This window comes from Peromyscus maniculatus, chromosome 8 (assembly GCF_049852395.1).
Source record: "Peromyscus maniculatus bairdii isolate BWxNUB_F1_BW_parent chromosome 8, HU_Pman_BW_mat_3.1, whole genome shotgun sequence".
NCBI lineage: Eukaryota > Metazoa > Chordata > Mammalia > Rodentia > Cricetidae > Peromyscus > Peromyscus maniculatus.
The window spans coordinates 87,741,231-87,762,502 of NC_134859.1; the positions used below are offsets into that span (position 1 = coordinate 87,741,231).

A 21,272-nucleotide genomic window follows, 5' to 3' on the forward strand; every position below is an offset into this window, starting at 1 on the left:
ACAAAAATAAAAAATTTATTTCCTATCCAAAAGTGAGCCTGGGGTGTTGAGTGGGGAAGGAAAGTTGGAAGCCGGGGTAGGTTCTGCCCAGACCCTCAGTGGAGACCGTGTTGGAGGGGAGAGAGGGCAGATTTGGCAGGGGTTTGGAGGAGGGAACAGCAAAAGGGGGGTGCTAGGAATGCCTTGAACTGCTGGCAGCAGACCACCTTGCATGACAGCCTGTGGAGAGACAGAAACAGAGATGTTGATAGGCTCGAGGCCGAGAGAGGAAGCAGACATTATTAAGACCCCCTTGGAGCCCACGCTAAGGCAGGGATTACAAACTGAAATAACGCAGGGACGTAACAGATAAGGGAAGCTGAGTGGGCATCAGGAAATGATGGACCAACAGGCAATGAAGAAATGAGGACTATTTCTCAGCCACCCGTGACCAGGTGATTACTGATTTTGCCAGATGAATGTTGGCTCTTGGTAGCCAGACAGCTTTGTTTTTCTTGAGAAGTTAGAATACTGAATATTTTGTGACTCTTGTATGGAGTTTGATATTGATAACTAGTTCGAAACAAAACAAACAAAACAAAAACGAATTGGAAAAACAAATGTTCCGAGAGGTCAAAGACACACGTGGTGTCATCAGTTTGCTTTCTGTGTGTGCTGTGGGGTGAAGTGACTGGTAACGGGAGGCCTAAGATGTCCTGAGTTTCTCAAATAACAGCTGGAATCTCAAAACCCACTCCTTTCAAGGAGACATCCTTCCCAGGGTCTTTGGCAAGGGATCCAGAATCTGGGACAGAAGAGCTCCATAACACCGTAATAGCATCTATTCCTCTTGATATAGACCCTGCCTGGTCTAGCCACGGCCTTCATTTACTAGGCTAGATGCTTGCTCTTGACCATTCTTCTGTTCCCAGTCTATACCTGCCTCCAAGTCTTGGGAAGACAGCAGGACATCTCATCTGCCCAGCCCAGCAGGGCACCACGGTCCATTTCATGCCTGCTGGATTCCATGGCCTCAGGTGGTGGCTCCTCTCACAGAAGAGGAGGATGGGGGATGGTTGAGAAAATGGAACAGGGTTAGATGTGGCCACTCTTTGTTAAAAAGTCCAGAGAATCCAGAGCCAACCAGGCCGGCTGGTGGCTGCTGATCCCAAGGCAAGAGGCCAAGGAGCCCAGCTCCTCCCTGGATGGCAGGTTGGTAATACCCACCCCAGACAGGCCTGGGCCTGAGGCCAGGGTCAGTGGAATGTGTCTGACCCAGACTGGAAGCTGTGCCTCATGAGGCTTGGGGTCAGGGGAGAAGCCTCTGGCACTGGAGAGGGTCCGAGAGAATCAGGTTCTGAGGGATGGGGTGCCATCATGGAAGGTCTCCGCTCTGAGGGGGTGGCCCCTATCTCCACTGTCCCCACACTGGCTGGACAGTGAACCACAGCAAGTGTAGTATCCTGGAGACCCGGTGGGGGTCCAGACACATGAGGAGAGACGCACGGTGGCCTCTGGTGATGGCAAGGAAGGCCTTGGGGCCAAGCTGAGTCAGATGAGTGGCTGGGGGGACCCAGCCTGGCCTGGAGGAGGCCCATCACTTGCCGCAGCTCCCGGCTCAGCTGAGATACTTCCTGATTGAGGCGGGAGATCTGTTGGAAACAGGAGCAAAGTGTCTCAGGATGCTAGGACAATAACCAGGCTCGCTCCCCACCCCCACACTATAGTTTACAAAATTCTTTAATCACTGTCTGCCCACAGCCACCTGGGAAGAAGAAAGACCAGGGGCTGTAACAACCAACAAGTAAAGTACCCCAATTGATTTCCAAAATGTATCTGCAGCAGGAGTCATTGCTGCCCTAGCTCCCTCTCTCTTCATGTATTTATTTCATTTTCTTGTGTGTGTGTGTGTGTGTGTGTGTGTGTGTGTGTGTGTGTGCAGTGAATGTGTGTTTGTGTGTATGTGTGTGTGCACTTGAGTGCAGGTGTCCCTCTAGGCCAGAGGTCATCATCATTGGATAGCATTCTCTCATCACTCTCTCTGTTTGTTTGTTTTGTTTTGTTGTTTTGTTTTTGAAACAGTGTCTCTCTTTGAATTTGGAGCTCATCAATCTGCTAGACTGGCCCCAGCCCAGACTTTCCAAACCAGTTAAGGCCCAGGGTAGTTCTGATTCAAACTCAGATATGGGAATCACTGACCTAGGGAGGAGGGCGGCCTGAGACAGTGAGCAGAAGCAGGACTTTCCCTTAACCTTGAACTGTAGACAGCTCTAGGCCCTGCCCTAGCCCAGGTGCCACCTCTCTGGTTTGCCTGCTGTTTATCAGAACAGAGGGAAGGTGGCTCCCAGGGGCTGGGCTTGGTAGCTATGTGGCGACAATACCGAGATCCCTTGGGAAAGAGGTAGAAGCAATGCCTAGCCTAGGCATTTAGAATCTAGCTCTTCCTGGCCAAGATTCAGCCAAATGGGCATTGGTCCTAAAAGCCTCTCCACTTCCCTATCCACTGATCCTCCCCCAAAACACACACACCACACAGACCCCCATACACACACCCCCTCCACATACACACACAAGGACTGGGTAAAGAGAAAAGGCTTGAGCCTTGAGCATCAGACTTTGGTGGATAGGTCCCAGGCTGTAAATGGAGACTCAGTTGTGGGAGAAAGAGGTATGAGTACTGGAGATGCAGAAGGGACTGGACCAGATACTTGGGTGTAGCTGGAGAGTTTTCCTGCCTGGCTCACAGTCAGGACAAATCTCTGTCACCCACCAGTCCCACAGCCGCTCAGACCCAATCAAGTAAACACAGAGACTTATATTACTTACAAACCGTATGGCCGTGGCACGCTTCTTGCTAACTGTTCTTATAGCTTAAATTAATCCATTTCTATAAATCTATACCTTGCCACGTGGCTTGTGGCTTACTGGCCTCTTCACATGCTGCTTGTCATGGTGGAGGCTGGCAGTGTCTCCCTTCCTCTACCGTCTGCTTCCCAGAATTCTCCTCTCTGTTTGTCCTGCCTATACTTCCTGCCTGGCCACTGGCCAATCAGTGTTTTATTTATACAGAATGATATCCACAGCACATGTGCACTCTTCTCACACGTCCCCTTCTGGGAAGGACATGTCATTTTTCTATTTATTTACTTATTTGTTTGTTTGTTTTTGAGACAGGATTTCTCTGTGTAGCCTTGGCTATCCTAGAACTCACTCTGTAGACCAGGCTGGCCTCTGCCTCCCGAGTGCTGGGATTAAAGATGTGTGCCACCATCACCACCACCACCCAGCGACATATTACTTTTCTAACTTTTAGGTGAGGAAGTAAGCCCAGCTCAGGGTCATTTAGGTAGTGTGACAGAACACAGGACTCTGGCTAGCTCCACACATGACATGCTCCTCTCAGATCCACAGACAATATTCGATGGGGTGGGCAGGGAAGAGCCAAACCAAACCTACCTCCTGGTTCAGCCTGCAGACCTTTTCCTTCACCTCTTCTGCTGCCTCCGTGGCGGGTGCCCGACTGGGCCTGGGGCCTTCGGGCAGCATGGGTTAAAGAGATGCAGATGAGTTCATGGAGCACGGACACCCAGTCCCCACTCCTCTCTGTTGCCTGACAAGCAGGGAGCAAGGAATAGAATGCTCTGGTGTCAGCGAGGTGGGGAAACCAACCCCAGAAGCTGATTTTGAAGCCTAGCCTCGGGCCTTCCTCCATACCCACTCCCACCCCACCCCGCTCTAGGCACAGGGATGCTTGGCATCCAAACACTGCACAGTGTCTCTTCTGTGCATTCCTTCACACCTTGAACATCTGCTCCACCATACCAAAGGGCCACGCTCTTCTTTTCTTTTCAATTACATTTATTTATTTATAGTTGTGTCTATGTGTGCCCCACAGTGCTCGTGTGGAAATCAGAGGACAGCTTTCAGAAATTGGGTCCATCCTTCCACCATACAGGCACTAGGGATCAAACTCAGTTTGTCAAGCTTTATCTTTACCATTGAACCATGTCACTGGCTCCTTACAGTCCCTTTAAGGAGTAAACAAAGCATTCCCTCTATTCCTACCACAAAGTCTTGTTCTTTTCTCAGTTGTAGAACTTGGCACATAATTATAATTCTAGAATTGTTATCTGTGTACATAGGTGTTGCTCCCCTCCATGCTAAAATGTTGGCAGGATCTGATTTGACTATTCCTAGGATGGCATGTGACATATGTGACATGAGTGGATGGATGGATGGATGGATGGATGAGCGGATCATTGGATAGGTGAGTGGATGGATGGATGGATTGATGAGCAGATCATTGGATAGGTGAGTGGATGGATGGATGGATGGATGGATGGATGGATGGATGGATGGATGGATGGATGGATAGATGGATGGATGGATGGATGGATATGTAAATGGATAGTTAGGTTGGTGGATGGATGGATGAGCAGATTGTTGGATAGGTGAGTGGGTGGATGGATGGATGGATGGATGATGGATGGATGAGCGGATTGTTGGATAGGTGAGTGGGTGGATGGATGGATGGATAGATGGATGGATGGATGGATGGATGAGTGGATCGTTGGATAGGTGAGTGGGTGGATAGATGGATAGATGGATGGATAGATGGATGGATGGGTATGTAAATGGATAGTTAGGTGGGTGGATGGATGATGGATGAGCAGATTGTTGGATAGGTGGGTGGATGGATGGATAGATGGATTGATGAGTGGATTGTTGGATAGGTGAGTGGGTGGATGGATGGATGGATGAGTGGATCATTGGATAGGTGAGTGGATGGATGGATGGATAGATGGATGGATGAGTGGATGAGCGGATCATTGGATAGGTGAGTGGATGGATGGATGGATGGATGGATGGATGGATGGATGGATGGGTATGTAAATGGATAGATGGACTGATGGGGACAAATAGATGGGTGGGTGGGTGGATGGACAGATGTGAATAACTGTGAGCTGAAGTCACTGTGGTTCCTTACCTGAAGGGGGAGCCTGTGAGCGAGTTCTGGTGGGCTCTGGCCTCTTGCTGAACCTGAATGTAGGGGCCTCAGCTGTGTGACTGGAGTCCTCAATGCCATCCACAATCCTGGGGGTAGAGTAGTGCTCATCAGCACCAGGGGGAGGATGCAGGGCCCGAACAGAGCAGGCAAAAGGTGAAGGAGGGTAGCAGAGCCAGGAAACTGGGGAAGAACAATGGTCAAAGCGGAATGGGATTGCAAGCTGTGGTTGGAAAGGCAAGGCTGGCACATGGGGCAGAGACAGTAAGGAGCACTGGTTGGAACGCTGGGAATGGAGCCCAAAGAAGGTTCTGGAAGCCAGCAGGGATATGAGAAAGGCAAGGAAGGCTGGCATCTCACCGGGGACTGAGGTCCGGAGGTCCAAATGTTCCCAGTGGGGGAATGAGGAGCTGGGGGGGCTTCCAGGCAGCAGAGCCCCTGGGGGGGCTGTGCAGGGAGGGACTCTGGCCCCGGCCAGCCAGGGCAGGGGAAGGAGATGGGGAGAGGGAAGGAGAAGAGACAAGGGCTGAGAATGGGGGCAGCTCCTCGCCCAAAAGGCTGACCAGGGACCCCCGAGGCCGTGCTGGGCTGAGGTTGGGCAGCAGGAGGGGCCGACGGGGCTTGGGACCAGCCCCAGGCTCCATGCCACCCTCGGTTTCTGTGATGGATGGCAGAGTCTTGTCCGAGGAGGAGCCAAGAGTGTCGGAGCGTGGCTGTGGGAAGGAGCGAGCGCTGTTACCGGACGCTGGACAGTAGGACACTTCGTCCGGGGGGGGGGGGCCACCCTCAGCACCGTGCACTGCCCCCCACCCTCTATTTCTTCTCCCCACGGCACAGGAGCCAAGGGAAGCTGCCCCCCTCCCAATCTCTCCACAGAACAACCTCACCCCACCCAGGAGTGAGTATTACCTGGGAGAGGCGAGGAGAGCGTGAGAAGCGGCTGAGGCCCTGTGGGGACAGAGTGGGGTTCAGCTGACTCCCTGGGACGGAACCCCTCTTCACTCCCCCTAACCGTGTTAAGCGACCGAGAACACGGAATTGAGCCAGACACCACCAACTCTAACTCAGAGGGATTCAGAGTGACGAAGTGAACCCCCAAAGTTGAGGAAGACAGAGGTCTCAGGTAGAGACATATCAACCAGAAACGAAGTGGGAAACGTTGGGACAACAGTGGAGGAGAGGAACCTCGGTGTGTGGGGGAGGGGGGTGGTGTGCCACCAGTCCAGACAGGGACTTCATGAAGCTAAATGAGGCTGAGAGGTACTCAGTAAGAGAAGGTTGTAAGAGATTGTCAAGGGGCCGGGCAAGGCCCATGGGGAGTGGGGTTGGAAGAGGTTAAGTGTACATGAAGTCATAGAAGAAGGTGGTTGAAGTTAGAGGTGATGTTTTGAGGGAGGTGAGACATGTAAGAGGCTCTCTGGGGCTGGAGGAGGTCTGTTTTGAAGGGAGGTACCGGGGTGGGGATAGCAGCCATGCGGTGTCTACATACGTTGTTTTCAGAGCCTTGGCGCAGGTTGAAGGTTAGGTCCCGGGGTAGGCCAGCCCGGAAGGCAGCCCCATATTCCGGATACAGCCGCAGGACCTCCGCCAGCCCTCGGCTGCTCAGCTGCTGCAGGCCACAGTAAGTCAATGCTTTCACATCAGCGCTGGTCTTCAGCACGCAGCTGGGGCCTGTCCCTGACCAAGGCTCCTGCCCCAACTCAGGGATGTCTGCCCCAATCAAGTCCCCCTTCCCTATGGGTAAAGGAAGGGGACAGTCAACTAGGATGCAGGGGACACTCGGTGTCAGTGGGAGGTGGTCCACACATCTGAGAGGTGGGCAGTGTACTTAAGGACGGTCGAAGGCGAGTTAATAAAGCCCACTGGAAAGAGGGAACTTTGGAAAGGCCAGTGGGGGATGGCTGGTGCAGCCAGCCAACAGCCAGTGGGAGAGGTCAGTAGTGCTGGGGAAAGGGCCAGCACAATTGGAGGATCAATAAAGACTGGCCAGAAGGGCCAGTTAAAGGGTAAAGGTCAGTGGGTTTTAGAGTCACTGGGGAATGGACAATGGAACTGGAAGATGATGCAAAGGGATAGATTGAGTTGACTGAATGACACTCATTGATGGAGGGCCAGTGGCTTAAGGGGTGGCCCAAGCAAGAGAGGCGAGTAGGGGGAGTGACCAAGGCGGACCTGTAATAGGGTAAAGGGATCAAGGAAGAATACTCCTCAGTAGGCTTTCTAGGGACTCACTAGGGGTCTCCCATTCCCTGGACCCCAGGCTATTCCCAAGTCCTCTGGGGAAGGTCTTAGGATGGGCAGTGTGTGGTGGTGGGGTTCTCACCGAGGATGGCCAGCACCATGTTGTCTCGGAGCACCTCAAGCGAGCCAGAGCAGACATAGTAGTGAGCCTGCAGGGCATCCCCACGGCGTAAGAGGTACTCCCCAGGAGCACAAAACGAGGCCTTGATGTGCAGGGAGAGAGCCCGAAGGCAGCCCCTGCTAGCTGCTCCAAACAAGGGCAGCTGCAGGATCTCCCGATTCAGGTGCATAGCAATGTCAGCTCGCAGCTCATCCGGGAAGTCACGCAGTAACTGCATAAGAGGCAGAAGTCACTCTGGCCATGCCCCTGCAAACACTCCTCGAAGCTTACGAATGAGTCGTGCTGCTCAAGGCAAGAGTGCCAACTTGCCCTCTCTCTGAAATTACCCACTAGACCTTAAGGAAGACTTCTTTGTCTACTCTCGATTTTCTTTGCCAATCTTGTTCACCCAATCTAACTTCTAGGCAGAGACCAAGTCTTTGCTCTGGTTACTCCACATGGCTACACACACGGAGCACGCCTAGACTCTGATTCCTCAGGTCTACCCAGTCAAGAGTCGTCCCTGGTGGGACTTCTTCAACTGGGAATGGGAAAGTCACAGTCATCTTTGTTCCTGGGGACTTTGGACTCTGTTTCCCATCTCTGGGCCTCAGTATTCCTAACTGTAAAACTCGGGCTCTCGCTAGGGCTTACATTTGACCGGTTCTCCTCACATTTCCCTCGTAGTATCGTGGAGCCCCTCCGCGGTTCTGTCTTGCTGACCTCTCCCTTATTGTCCCACCGGGGCCCCTGGGAGGGACTCCCGGCCAGTTCTTCTACCTTCTCATTTCTTCCCCAGGCTCCTGGCACAGCCCAGGCCCCTCAACTCACTTCTTCCACATCCTCCCACATCATGGCAACCAGTCCCTGTCTTTACCACCCATGCCCGGAAGCCCAATGTTGGGTTCACGTGTGGATTTACAACTCCCTGATGGACAACCTCCACCTGGGCCTCCCACAGACACTGCATGGGGATGACGGCCCGGCCCAGGACTCTCACCTGCATCCATTAACCCGGTCTTCCTCCTGGAGTGCCTTCATCTCATCCCTTGACCCCAAGCCAAACCTGGCCACCCCTGTGGGCTGCTCTCTTGCAACCAACTGGAAATTGCCTGCTCCTGCAGATCCTTTCCAGTCAAAAATCTCCCGTCTCCCCTCTCCTCCACCCTCTGCCACACCCCATCCCAGAGATCTGGCAGAATACAACTGCAGACTCAAGGCGATCCACTCTCTGGGGCTGCGGCTGCCCCAGCCCCAACTCTGGCGCTGGCACCTCCCAGTACAACCTCCCCTTCTCTGAGGCTCACTCAACTACTTTCAGATCCCTGGACCCATTCACTCAGTTTTACCTGCATTCATGAACCTAGGTTCCTATTGCTCTTTTTTTTTTTTTTTTTTTTTTTTTTTTTTTGCCTGGAATGGCCTTCCCGAGGCAGACTGATTCTCTTGACCATGATGTACCACTCTCCTCTGCCATCTTTCTTGTCTCCTCTGGGCTCAGACACAATGACAGCCCTGCCGCAGGGATGTTACTCCTGTATGGTTCCATTCCCTATGTGCGTCTCTGTACCTGTCTCCCCCTCACCTTTCTTGGGGTCTCCTTGAGGGCAGAAGCCGTGGTGTGTAATCACCTCTAGCTGCCCCCATCCTCCACTGCGTTCAGGACATAGAGAGCGAATGGAAAATGGTGGCTTGGCCCATCACAGGGCTGGGAGGAAACGGTGCTGCCTACCACGATGGAGAAACTGAGGCCAAGAGAAGGCAAGGTGTCCACCCAAGTCCAGACTCAAGCACTCAACTTCCTTTGGAGGTCTATGTTTAAGACCTGGGGCCACATCCTTGCTAAGGGCCCTGTACCTCCCTACACCTTGGCTGCCTCCATTCCAACCCTGGAGAGGTGGTAACCCTTCCCCACCACACTGCCACGTGGCCGGAGGCCCTGCTCATCACTACCTCGTTGGCGTCGATGCCGCTGTTGACAGCCCACGTGGTCTGGAAGTACTCCAGCATGCGCTGCTTGAGTGGGCGGGGCAGGCGGTGCACTCGGATGAAATCCTTGAGGTCCTTCATGCGGCTGTGGTAGAGCGAGCGTCGGGAGTACATGCGCTGGATGATGGCTGTGACGTTCCCAAACACCACGGCGTGCATCAGAGCTGCGGGGGGGCGGCAACCCACAGCGCGTCAGAGGCGATCGCCTCTCCTTCTGCTCCTGGTGCTCCCCAAATCACCCAGCCTTGGATGGGTCTCAGAGGTTCTGGGGGGCGCACAGGAGAGCTAGCAGGTGAACTAGAGGCGAGCACATCTGGCCATCAGAGGCAGGGAGAGCAGGTGGCAATCCGTAGATGGGGGCAACTCGTACTTCTCTCTGATCTCCTCCTTAGGTCATGACCTTAGGTGTCTCACCTCTCGAAAGAGGTCACACCTGTTTATGGGCCCAGGCATGAGCAAAGAAGAAAGGGATTGTGAACGAACACGTGACTGTGTGGACTCGGGTGGGCCCCTTGCTTTCCCTGGGCCTCAGTTTCCCTGCGCACAAGCCTGGATTTACAGAGCTCCCTGGGCGTCATGGGTCTGGCCTCACCGCCTATGAGCATGGTGCAGATGGAGAAGATCTTCTCGGCATCGGTGTTGGCACATACGTTGCCGAAGCCCACACTGGTAAGGCTGCTCAGGGTGAAGTACAGCGCGGCGATGTAGGCACTGCGCCGCGACGGTCCACCTGCCGAGCCGTTGACATAGGGCTCCTCCAACCGCTTGCCCAGCTCATGCAACCAACCTGCGACAGGGAAGGAAGGAGGGAATCACGGCTGGCCATGCAAGTGCTGGAGAGAGCGTTTCCCTGATCTGCCTGTTTGACCCTGGATAGACATTTACAGAGGAGGGGGCAGTTTGCAGCTGCTGAGGCGAGAAGTGTGCAGAGCTGCTGTGAGGGGCCTGGAGGCCATGCGCTGGCTAAGGAGTGCACTCCAAGGCTACCCACTCCTTAGACTATTGACTGCAGGGGCCCCTTCAGCCCCCTCGTATGTTACTGTTTCCTGTGTGTTGGAGGGAGGGTGCTGAGATCCGACCCCAGGGCTATCCCTGCCATCACCTGTAAACAATGTCAAGGAGGAGAGGACACGCGGACTATTTCAGGTGGGAGGCAAGCTACTAAAGGGTTAGGAACCACAGCAGGTTAAGGGAGCCAAGATGGATCCTAGGGACATGGTTCTCTTAGGACATGCCATTTTGGTGGAAGCTGAGAGTACAGAAAATTCACCACGGGGAAGGAGCGGGGCCTCCCAGGAAGGAAACCATGTACAAGGCCCAGAGTGAGAGAGCAGCAGGTCAGGTCCAGGAGGGCAGTCAGTGTCTACGGGCTGTACAGGGAGAAGTAACGTGGTGGGACACAGATCATGCAGAGCTGCCCACGGGACCACGTGACCACCAAGCATAGACTTCAGTTTGCGGCCAGTGGGGAGCTAGTGTAAGGGCCCAGGGAGAAGCTGGGAGAGGGTCGGTGTCTATTCTTTATAAAAAATTGTTATTATAGATATATTTATTTCATTTTTAATGTGTATGAATGTTTGCCAACATGTTATGTATTTGTACCATGTGTGTCTGGTGCTCGCACAGGTCAGAAAAGGTCATCAGGTCCCCTACGAGCTACCTATCACATGGGTGTTGGGAACTGAGCCCGGGTCCTCTGCAAGGTCAGCAAGTGCTCTTAAGCCTCCAGTCTCTCCAGCCCTCTCCCCAGGCCTCCAGGGTTGGTTCATGGGAGACCAGTTTGGCTGCGGCAAGGAGAGCGGCTGAGGGTGGGGGTAAGAGGAAGACAGGGAAAGAAAGCGTGGGGCCCGCCGTAGGAGTCACTGAGGGAGGAAGGGGGGGAGACCGGCCAAGGTATCGAGATGGGGAGAAGATGCCAGATCCAAGTGGGCAGATCAGGTGTGGGCTGAAGAGGGAGGAATCAAGATCAGCGCCTAGGATCTGACAACTTTCCAAGGAGACACTGAGGGCCGGGAGCTGCCTCCGGGCCAGTGGATCCATTAATTGTGGCTAAGGAGGAACTGATGATGGCAGAGAGCTGAGAGGATGAGAAGCCTTTCTGAGCCCTTTCCACACACTGATTTCCTCTGTCCAAAATACTCTCCATCAGTGTGTTTCCGCTGTCACTGACTGATCCTGGTCTCCTTCCCAGCTAGGCTGGAAGTTTCCCCCAAGCAGAGCCCTTCACTCCAAACCAGTGTCCCCACACTTGATCCAGAAGGAGCACAGGTCATCTTATTGGACGGTTAGAGGACTGAGGGATGGGGAGATGTTAAGTCCTGGTGGCATCAGGTCGGGGACAGGACAGGTGGAGAGGTAAGCAAGTGAAAGTCTAGGACCGGTGGCTCACCAATGTCCCAGAGCAGCGGGTCATTGGCCTCCATCTCCCGACGCCCGATGACATACCAGACGCAGGCCATCCAATGAGCAAGGAGTGCAAAGACGGACATGAGCAGCGTGAGCACCACCGCGCTGCACTGTGAGTACCGCTCCAGCTTCTGCAGCAGCCGCAGCAACCGCAGGAGCCGCACCGTTTTCAGCAGGTGTACCAGCGAGGTCTGCGGGAGGGCAGCGGGGGAGGCTGTCAGTAGGCACAGCTCCCCAGAACCTTCACATAGCACCCCCTAACCCCCTCCAGGCCCTTCCCATCAGACGTCCTGGAGCCAGGGGAAGCTGCAAAAAAAACTGTCGCTGCTGTCCTGAGAAAGTGACTATAAAATGCATCAGGAGAGAATAATTAACTTAGCCACCGAGGACTTCTTTTGCATTGTGCCACCACGATGATAGGCATTTGTAATCCTCATGAAAAGAAACAAAACAATCTTCGAGCCTTTGGTCCAGTTATCATCCCTGGTCCCCATTTGCTGATGAATGAACTAGGATTCACAGAAGCTAGGGACTTGCTCCAAGGTCACAGACCAAAGAAATAATGGAGCTGTAACTGAAGTCCAAGAGGATGGACACCAAGTCCATTTGGGACTAAGCTGCCTCACAGAACTATGGGATGATTCAGGAGCAAGCCCTGGTCAGGGCTGAGGGGGAGGGGGTAGACTGAATGATCTATTGAAGACCCTTGTTCAAAGCTCCAGTGTCCTAGGAACAATCAAGCAGGGTCGGCAGGTGACGTGGAGAAGTGTGATGACCGGAAGGGGAACGGGTGAGGAGCCTGAGGACTACCAAAGGTTAAGGGCGTCCACCTTTTGTAGGTCAGCTACAGGTGAGAAGGAAAGCATGGACTGAGGACACCTGCTTTGACCTAGAGGTTGATGGAGCCTTGGTGTCTAGCAAGGACCCTGGAAACTTTCGTTAATTTTCCCTGCTATGGGGACAGGAATGCAGGGATCAAACCTAGGACCTTATGCATTCAAGACAAGTTTTTTTATTTTACTTTTTTTTAAGCCATAAAGCCGTATCTCTGAATCTGCTGTTTTTGTTATAATTAACACTTCAACTAGACCTTATAACACGGCAGACAAGGAGTGGGATGGGGGTTTATTTGTGTATAGGAGCAGCTTGGCATCCAGAGCTGTAAGAGACTCGAGAGTAGAGTACAAAGCCCTCTGTAGAGCATGAGAGACTTAGACTTGGTCCAAAGCCCTCGCCACACTTCAGGGAGCTCCAGGCAGGAGCACACCCCAAAGCCCTGACATTACCCTGCTCCAGAACCGCCTCGTGGATCTCTAATGTTAACTGAAGGGGCTAGAAAGGAGGTGGCCCTGGTTCCCCAACAGGAACCCCTTTTAAAGTCTTAACTAAAATCTTAACTTTTGACTTAACACAGCTACCTCCAGTCCCAGAATATCTGGCTCCCAAACTTGAACATTTCAGGGCTCCCCAAAGTCACTTGTTCCCGTGTCCCGCACCGTTAAGGCCCCTTCTCTCACGGTTCCGTTCTACCTCTCCCAGGCTTCCCATGTTACTCCTCATCCCCCATAAGCCGTACACCTGCGGACCCTGGCTATCTGGGAAGCAGCTTGTACATGGGAAAGAATACTAGACTAGGATTCTGGAGACCTAGTTCCGTGTGAGTTTCCATATCAACATTGGAAGAAGCTTTAAGAACCTCCCCGGAAGGGTTCCCCGTGGTGCATGTAATACTTTACTGATCTGTAAAGTACTCCCAAAGGTACCAGAGGAGAGGGGACAGCCCAAGAGGAGGGGCTGGCGGCTCTCTTCTGTAAGGACAGCTGTCTGGTAGGGCTGACACTACCTGGTGGGCAGAGAGGCGTGGCTACAGGACTGAGGACCGGCAGGAAGCCCTTTCCTGAATGGTCAGGACCTCAAGGCAGACTTACACTCTCTCTCTCTCTCTCTCTCTCTCTCTCTCTCTTGAGTGTGTGTGTGTGTAAGTAGGAGCATGCACACACATGTGCACAGCCAGTAGAAGGGGCCCACAGCCCGTTGGCGGCTAGTTAAATCCGGCTTCGTGTAGGCGGTTTCCTGCTATAGGGGAGTGCACACAGCACTCATAGGAGGGAGAGCACACAGGAAAACGGCTCCCCACCTCTCCTCCCCCACAACGGCGAGGGGGCTTGGGGACACGGGCCAAGACGGCCTCACCTTGGACTAGAAAAGACCTACTGTCTGGCTCCATCCTGACCACTCAGGGCATTTCCAGGGGGTCCCGAGTGAAGACACAGGCCCCGGCACCCAACCCAGCCTCTCACTCGCTGGCTTGACTTAACTATGCGCTTTCTCTGGCTTCTCATCCTTTGCTAGCCAAATCCTGTTCGCTCTTAGAGGCTTAGCTCTGCTCCCACCTCCTCCAGGAACAGTTCCTTCCCAGACCACCTCAGCCCCTGCCCAACTGGGATGCTTCTGCCCCCGGGTGCTGGCCTGATTTCAGAATGTTTTTGCATATGCCGGCATTCCAGCCTAGATCTCCAAGGCCAGTCCAGACGCCACGCATCGATACCACGCTGCTATTGCCCACTCCCATTCAGCAGTTCTGCGGCTTGACATCCTCCTTCCACTCTTCTTGCCTGTCTCACCAATCTGAGGGGGCTTGGAGTGCCAAGTCCTTGTCTCTTTCTACCTTAGTGACCAGGCCCCCCATACAGTGTTTTGCAGACAGCTAAATGCTCATCAGTTGTTTGTGAAATAAAAAAAATGTGAAAAGTACCACTCATCTGGCATCAGACCAACGCCGCCTTGGTAGCCATAGTTAGCTTTTCGCTTGTCTCAGCTTCCCTCAAAGACTGTGAGCTGAGTTCTCCAAGAGCATAGACCCTTTGGGCTCCTTCCCAGTGCCTGGCTCAGGCCTGTGCCCACAGCAGAGTCAGAGAGCCATCTATCTGCACAGGAATTGATAGGAAGGACTGTGGCTGGGTTTGTGCTTGCCTGCCCCTCTAATGGGAGATGCGGGGTTGGGAGTTCAGACGCTAGGAGGCATGGTGGGATGGGAGTCACTCACCACAGTGATGTTGAAGACATACAGCAGGTCAAAGGGTAAAGCAGCAATAAGGTCCACGAAGAACCAGGTGGCCAGGTAGTGGAGGCCAATGGAACGAGGAGCAGAGACCACCTGGCCCGACTGGGACACATAGGTGGTGCGGAAGTTCAAGATGATGTCTGAGGAATGCAAGAGGCTGTTACGAGGGGCCATGGCCTGGACTCTCAGGTCAGGTAGCTAACAAATAGGGAAGCTGTGCGTGAGCACAGGAGACCCAGGATGGAGGAGGAGGCAGAATGGAGAAAGCTGGGACTCTTGGCTGGTCTACAGGGAGGAAAGGCCACAGGCTGAAGGCTGCAGGGCACCTGGCACTATAGGACTTACAGGGTCTGGGGGAGAAGTGTTAGCCTCTTCCCCCTCTGAGGGCATACTCACCCCTCACTGGGCCCCTAGAATTCAGAAAGAACTACAAAGAGAAGGTAAGACCCTTCAAGCTAGGGAAGGGTCCTGCGGGCCCAGCAAGGAGGGAGGCTTGTCAGAGTGGGTCCCCACAGCCCACCCCCCAGGTTAGTAGGGTAGAGGGTCTGACCCAGGATGAAGAGCATCTCCACAGCGATGTCGCTGACAAGGGTGTGTCGGGAGGTGATGGGGGTGTCGTCGTCACCGGAGAAGCAGACATTGTAGGGGACGGTGACCGCAACGTAGAATGTGGCGAGGAGGATGAGGCCATCCCAGACAGCCTTGGGGATGCTGTAGTGGAGGAGGAGGCAGCGGGAGCCCCCCACGGAGGCCACCTTGTACTCAGGCACTGATGGCTTTGGCTCAAACACGTTCTAAAGGGAGAGGGGAGGTGGTTGGGGACACTTGGGGGAAAGAAGAGTCGAGGCTGGGGGAAGGGAGAGCCAGGGGGTAGGAGAAAGGAGAAGGTGGGCATCGGAACAGTAGCCAGAAAGGGGATGGAAGGTGTGGGGGAGGAATTCTCAAGCTGGCACCTGGCACTTCTGTCTCCGTACCAAGCTATTGCTCAGGCTCGTTTTTGTAATTCTTTCTTTTCACTTCTTTCTTTCCGTTCTTGTGCTGGAGACTGAACCCAGGGGACCAGTACTTGCAAGGCAGGCCCTCTGTCACTCAGTTAAATCTCCACAAAACACCCTCAGGCCCCTTCTGAGGACATCTTGCTTTATCAGCTGTGTTTACCTGGACTGACCCTTGCCCTCCTTGAAGAGATAATGACAACCAGGCAAACAGCCTAGCCTGAAGGGTCATAACTTCTTTGTAGTTCTGAGTTCTAGGGACCTGGTGAGGGGTGAGTATGCCCCAGAGGGAGGAAGTTAGCCCAGCTGACTTCCTGATAGCCTTAACAGGCTTAACAGAAGCCTGTGGGAGACTCCATCCCATAGCTTTGTTGGGATCCTTGGTGGCGGCACATAGGGTGGGGTGCTAGATCCGCAACAGGAGCTTTCTTCCTAAGATCACAGCAGTTTGTAAGGTCATCCCTCAAGACACAATCCTTACACTTAATCCTCAGGGGGAGGGCTACTTCTAGAGCTCCATCCCCTGTGACATCACCAGAGCAAGGTCAATCACCCAGTGAAGAAAAGGAAATGGGACGGAAGAGGGGTTGGGGGGCAGATGTGATGAAGCAGAAAGCAGCCTATGAAAAATGGGTGAACAGAGGAACAAGTCGACAGAGGGAGACTGGGCAGACAGGGAAAGAGGGAGAGAGTAGCAGGGAATCAGGGTTGGAGAACTTGGAAATACTAGTTGCGAGTGGCACTCACATTATTCGCTTTCACATTTCCCTGGCCCCGGCGTCCAAAGTGGCCAGTCAGTCGGTGCAAGACAGTCCGATTCTGCCTCCTGGTGGACCGAAGTTTTGAGCTGGTTCCTCTCCTCCCAAGGGAGTTTTCTATTAGGGGGAAAAAATGGACAGATAAGTTGGGGCGCATCCTAAGAGGCTGTGTGTGGAGCAGTCTATTGTGACCCAGACTTATAGTTACCATGATTATTGTCCCCATGGATTCCAGGTGAGCCAAGTCCGGGGCCTCCACTCTGAGTGATGTCCTTGAAGGAAAACAGGAAAAGCACAACCTCCCCCATCTCATTCTTGATGGGCATCATGTCCAGGAGACACCAAAAGGCTGAGCCTGTGGGCACAGAGAGAGGGCAGAGATGTGTGAGCAGCCTTGGGTATACCTTTGTTCCTCCTTGGTTTCTCGATGCAGTCAAAGGCTTTGGCCAATGTTTAGAACTGGAGACAGCCCAGAGATTTGTCATCTGGTTCCTTCACTTTACAAAGGGAGAGACCGAGGCCCAGAAAAGATCAGGGATGAGCGTAGTCCTGTAGCCAGCTCGCGGCCACGGAAGAATAAGCCCCAAAGCTCCCACGTGCCCAGCAGACTCTGGGTGAGACCTGGGATTTGGGCAGACGTCAAGCCAGGTCAGGCTCCTCACCATCCTTTCGGTAAAAGCAGATTTCAGCTCGGTGTTCCTGGTGGCCCTCCAGGGCTTTTTGCAGCCGTTGCAGGGCCGGCTCACTGGTCTCCGGGCCATAGAGGAACCGGCAGCTACAGGTTTTCTGCATGACCTCGGTGCGGCCGTAGCCGGTGAGCTCGCAGAAGCCGTCCGAGCAGTAGACGATGGGAAAACCCCGTGGGCCCTGTGCATTGGCCAGAAGGAAGTTGCTGTCTACAGGAGGGAGAAGTCAGGGTCAGGGCCAGGCCAAAAGGGGAGCTAACGTCCAGATGAACAATTCCCTCAAGTGGTGGGCAGAGATCAGAGAGCTAGAAGGTTCTAGGCGGTTCCTCAGGGAGCTCTGAGATGTTCTGAAATGAGCACAAGAGAGAGAGAGAGCAAAAGGGCAAGGACTCGAGGGTGGCCTAGAGTCCGTAGGAGGACTAGAGAAGGAACCCCACGAGGCCATGGGGTTCACGCTCCTGTCTTCAAGCTGGGCGGCTGTGACTGCAGAAAGCAGAAAAAAAAAAAAAAAAAAAAAAAAAAAGGGAAGGGCATGGGCTCCAGCACCCATTTCCACCACTCACTGAATGTGACCCTGGGCACGTTAACTAAGGCTCCTGTGCCTCAGCTTCCTTATCTGCAAAGTGGGGCACAACGTGCCTTTCCCCGGTGGCTGTGGGTTGCATCAGGTAACTTGAGAAGGTCTCCTGGTACTTAGTAAATGCTACTCTGAGAAAGGAAAAAGATTCCGCCCCCACCCCCTCCCCAGTCACTCAATTTTTGGAAGCACGTCCTTGGATACTACCCTAGCATCCTCTTATAATGAGCAGGACAAAGATTCTGATGACATCATACTCTTATTGTTAAACCAAAAGGCAGACAATTTCCAAACTCACAAATGTGCATAAAGTGAGGGGAAGACACTTGCCTTCCAGGAAATGCCTGCTTTTTGATATTTTTTAGCTAGGTTCAGGGGATCTATCTGTTCCTGGTGCTCAAAGTCAAACCCGAGAAGACATTGAGGTGTGAGCTGCAGCCGCCCCCAGCACCAGAACCTGAGTTGGCTCCCTCTAGCTTTAGTGGATTAGAGGCTTCTGGGTGGGAGGGCACCCAGGGACAGGCTCAGTTCAGGGATATGAGACACAAACAGTCCAAGGACCCTAGGAGAGGTTACTGTCAGGGGATGGGATGGCTGATCGGGACACTTAGGATGCCTAGGAAGCACTGGGTCCTGGGCACAGCCTACTTCTTCCATCCCAGGGCCCGTTGCCTCGGTGATTGGCGCTATGGAAACAAGGGGGGGGGGGGGGTAGGGCCCTGGCGGCTTGGTTTCCGCCCTCGGCTACCGCTCCCCCACCCTCCTAATGCCCGCCAGGGTTTTGGAGAGGGACAAAGGGAAGACACAGGGGTTCCAGAGTTGGGAGAGGGAATGGCGGGAGAAGAAGCCGGGAAGGAGCTATGCGGCTGTCCAAGGTGCTGAACTTGGAACCCAGCTCAGGTGGGCTAGCAGAGTTCCCCTAGTCTCAAGTACTTGCCCCCGCTTTGCCTCATCCACCTCACACACAGATATCTCATAATTTGGGGGCGCGTGACCTTACTACAAACTAGGTCTTGCCTAAGTCTGATCTCTCTCTCTCTCTCTCTCTCTCTCTCTCTCTCTCTCTCTCTCTCTCTCTCTCTCCTCTCCACCTCCTCCTCTCCCCTCTCTTCTGGGGCAGGGGCATCTGGAGTCATCAGACCACTTTGTCCCATCTGTACGTCTCAGAAACCTCCATACACACCCCCAGCACAGCTCTGCCCGGGAGTGGGTGGCTCCCAAGGCCCCTCCTCCGTTTTATGGCACAAAGAACCTCTTCTGCCTTGAGTCACACCCCCTAACCTTGTCCTCTCCACCACCACCACCACCACCACCCCCAACGCCGCCCCAGTCTCTTGATCTTCCACTCTCAGGGGCTTCGCACCCTGTTTCTTTACCACGGTTTTAGGAGTTCCTGCATGCCCCTGCACCCCATTCTCTCTCCTCTAATCACACCATACCCAGGATACCCACCCTGTCCCAAGGAGACTTGACCCAGCCCCCACCCAACTCACGCGTGCCGTCAAAGCGGGTGGCGATGGTGTCCAGAAAGGTGTTTTGAGGGGCTAGCAACCCCTTCATGACCGGCATGGCCCCGGGTGCGGGTTCGAGGCGTTGCGCGGGCTGCGTTCAGCGCGGCCTGGCCGGAGGGGGCGCGCTACCGGCGGGGCCGGGGCGCCCCATGCGCCGGCCTGCCTCCTCCCCTCCTCTCGCCTCCGCTGCCTCTCTGCTCTGATCCTGGTAGCTCTGAGCTCTGCTCAGCAGCACTTCGAGAGCCACCCCCCCCCCCGCCCCTCCCCACCTCCCCACGGGTCAGGTTCTTCCCGGAGGGCTCGGCCCGCGCCCACCACGTGGCTCCGCACCGGGAGGGGCCGCCAGAGACACCCGCACCCCTCCTCTGCGGCCCTCCTCCCAGAGGGGAGCGGCCCACGCGTGTCTCTTGGGGAGAGTCTCGGAGACACGCCCACCATCGAGGCTGGAGGTGATGAGGTGGGGCTCGGACGCTGGCCACGCCCTTCTTTCGGGGTGATCACGCCCCTACGCGTGGTTCCCTGGCTGCTCTGGTAGCTCCACCCCACGGGTTTCCCCGCGCGGCCCACGCTGGGGCTGGTGTCTGGTGTCTGGTTGATAGTGCCGCCTGCTGGAGTTGGGATATTTCTTTCTTTCTTTTCAAAAAAGGGTTGTTAACATTTATTTATTTTGCGTATGTGTGTGTATGCCTGTGCCGTAGTGCAGGATGTGGAGGTCAGAGAATAATTTTCAGTGGTCGGTTCTCGCCTTCCACTTTGTGGGTCCCCAGGATCGAACTCAGTTCTTCAGTCTTGGCAGTAAGGGCCTCTATCTACTGAGCCATCTAGCCAGCCCTCATGTCTCTGTTTTTGAATTTTACATTACTATCCTACGGTTATGGCAAAGTGACGCAGAGTGCATGGTTTGAACAGTTCTGGGATCTAGAAATCCGAGCTCAAGGTTAGACCCCCAACTCAGGGCTTAGGTCCCTCTGAAGGCTGTGAAGAAGAGTCTTCCATGCTATCCTCCAGCTTCTAAGTGGGTTGCTAGTGGCCTCTGGCATTCCTTGGCTTGTGGGTGCATTGCCCTTGGTCTTGGTTTCCATGTTCATGTGAGTTCTTCCTGAGTCTCTGCAGATACGCCAATCCCCCCCCCTTTTTTTTTTATGAGATCACTACTCATAACTGGATTAAAAGTCTGCCATACTCCAACCTTATCTTATCTTACTTAACTGCATCAGCAAGGCCACTTTCTAAATGCTGGGAGATTAAGACTTCAACGTGTGAATTTGGGGGCAGCACACTTCAACCTACAACAGGTATCTTTTGCTAGAGTTGTAGAATCTCTGAGTTTCTAAATCTCTAGAGTTTCCCCATCTCTGCTTAAGAACATTCCCAGATTCCATTCTATACAATGGAGTGCAAAATCTGGTCATGTGCGATGGCTGCACAAACTGAACCCACCTGCTTCCCGGTGTGACATTGCTCACACTCCACAGTACAGCTGACCACACCACCCCCACTCTGGAAGGCTCACCATGGAAACTCACACGCCTTGCCTTTCTTTTCTTTTTTTTTTTTTTTTTTTTTTTTGGTTTTTCGAGACAGGGTTTCTCTGTGTAGCTTTGCGCCTTTCCTGGGACTCACTTGGTAGTCCAGGCTGACCTCGAACTCACAGAGATCCGCCTGGCTCTGCCTCCCGAGTGCTGGGATTAAAGGCGTGCGCCACCACCGCCCGGCACGCCTTGCCTTTCTTGCAACCTTACATCCAGCCCTTGCCAGCTGGATTCTGTTCCCGTGCGCAGCTTTCCAGAACCTCTCTCTCTATAGGTCCCTATTATAAAACAGTAGGAGCCGAGGATATAGCTCAGTTGGTAGAGTGCTTGCTTAATAAGCTTAATAAGCTCTGGGTTCAGTTCCCTAGTACTGCAGAAACCAGGTGTGACAGAGCACACTTGCAATTTCAACAGCACTGGGGAGGTAGA

The 21,272-nt window shown here is 53.8% G+C and overlaps 1 protein-coding gene across 2 annotated transcripts; it reads right to left on the bottom strand.

Moving 5' to 3' along the window:
• Positions 1–19,512, bottom strand: Kcnh4 (potassium voltage-gated channel subfamily H member 4). 2 transcript variants are annotated; one of them, XM_076543399.1, is made up of 17 exons: positions 19,294–19,512; positions 17,200–17,433; positions 16,746–16,892; positions 16,527–16,654; positions 15,335–15,578; positions 14,767–14,924; positions 11,704–11,911; positions 9,907–10,101; positions 9,279–9,478; positions 7,308–7,557; positions 6,474–6,718; positions 5,894–5,932; positions 5,345–5,697; positions 4,967–5,073; positions 3,436–3,512; positions 923–1,631; positions 1–219 (listed from the first exon to the last, which is right to left on the bottom strand). In XM_076543399.1, the coding sequence occupies exons 1-16, from the start codon at positions 19,367–19,369 to the stop codon at positions 1,236–1,238; spliced, it is 3,057 nt and encodes a 1,018-aa protein (XP_076399514.1). In that variant the 5' UTR covers positions 19,370–19,512; the 3' UTR covers positions 1–219; positions 923–1,235. The 2 variants fall into 2 exon arrangements, with proteins under 2 accessions (XP_076399514.1, XP_076399513.1); XM_076543398.1 differs by having other exon boundaries at positions 919–1,631.
• Between the last annotated feature and the right edge of the window lie 1,760 nt (positions 19,513–21,272).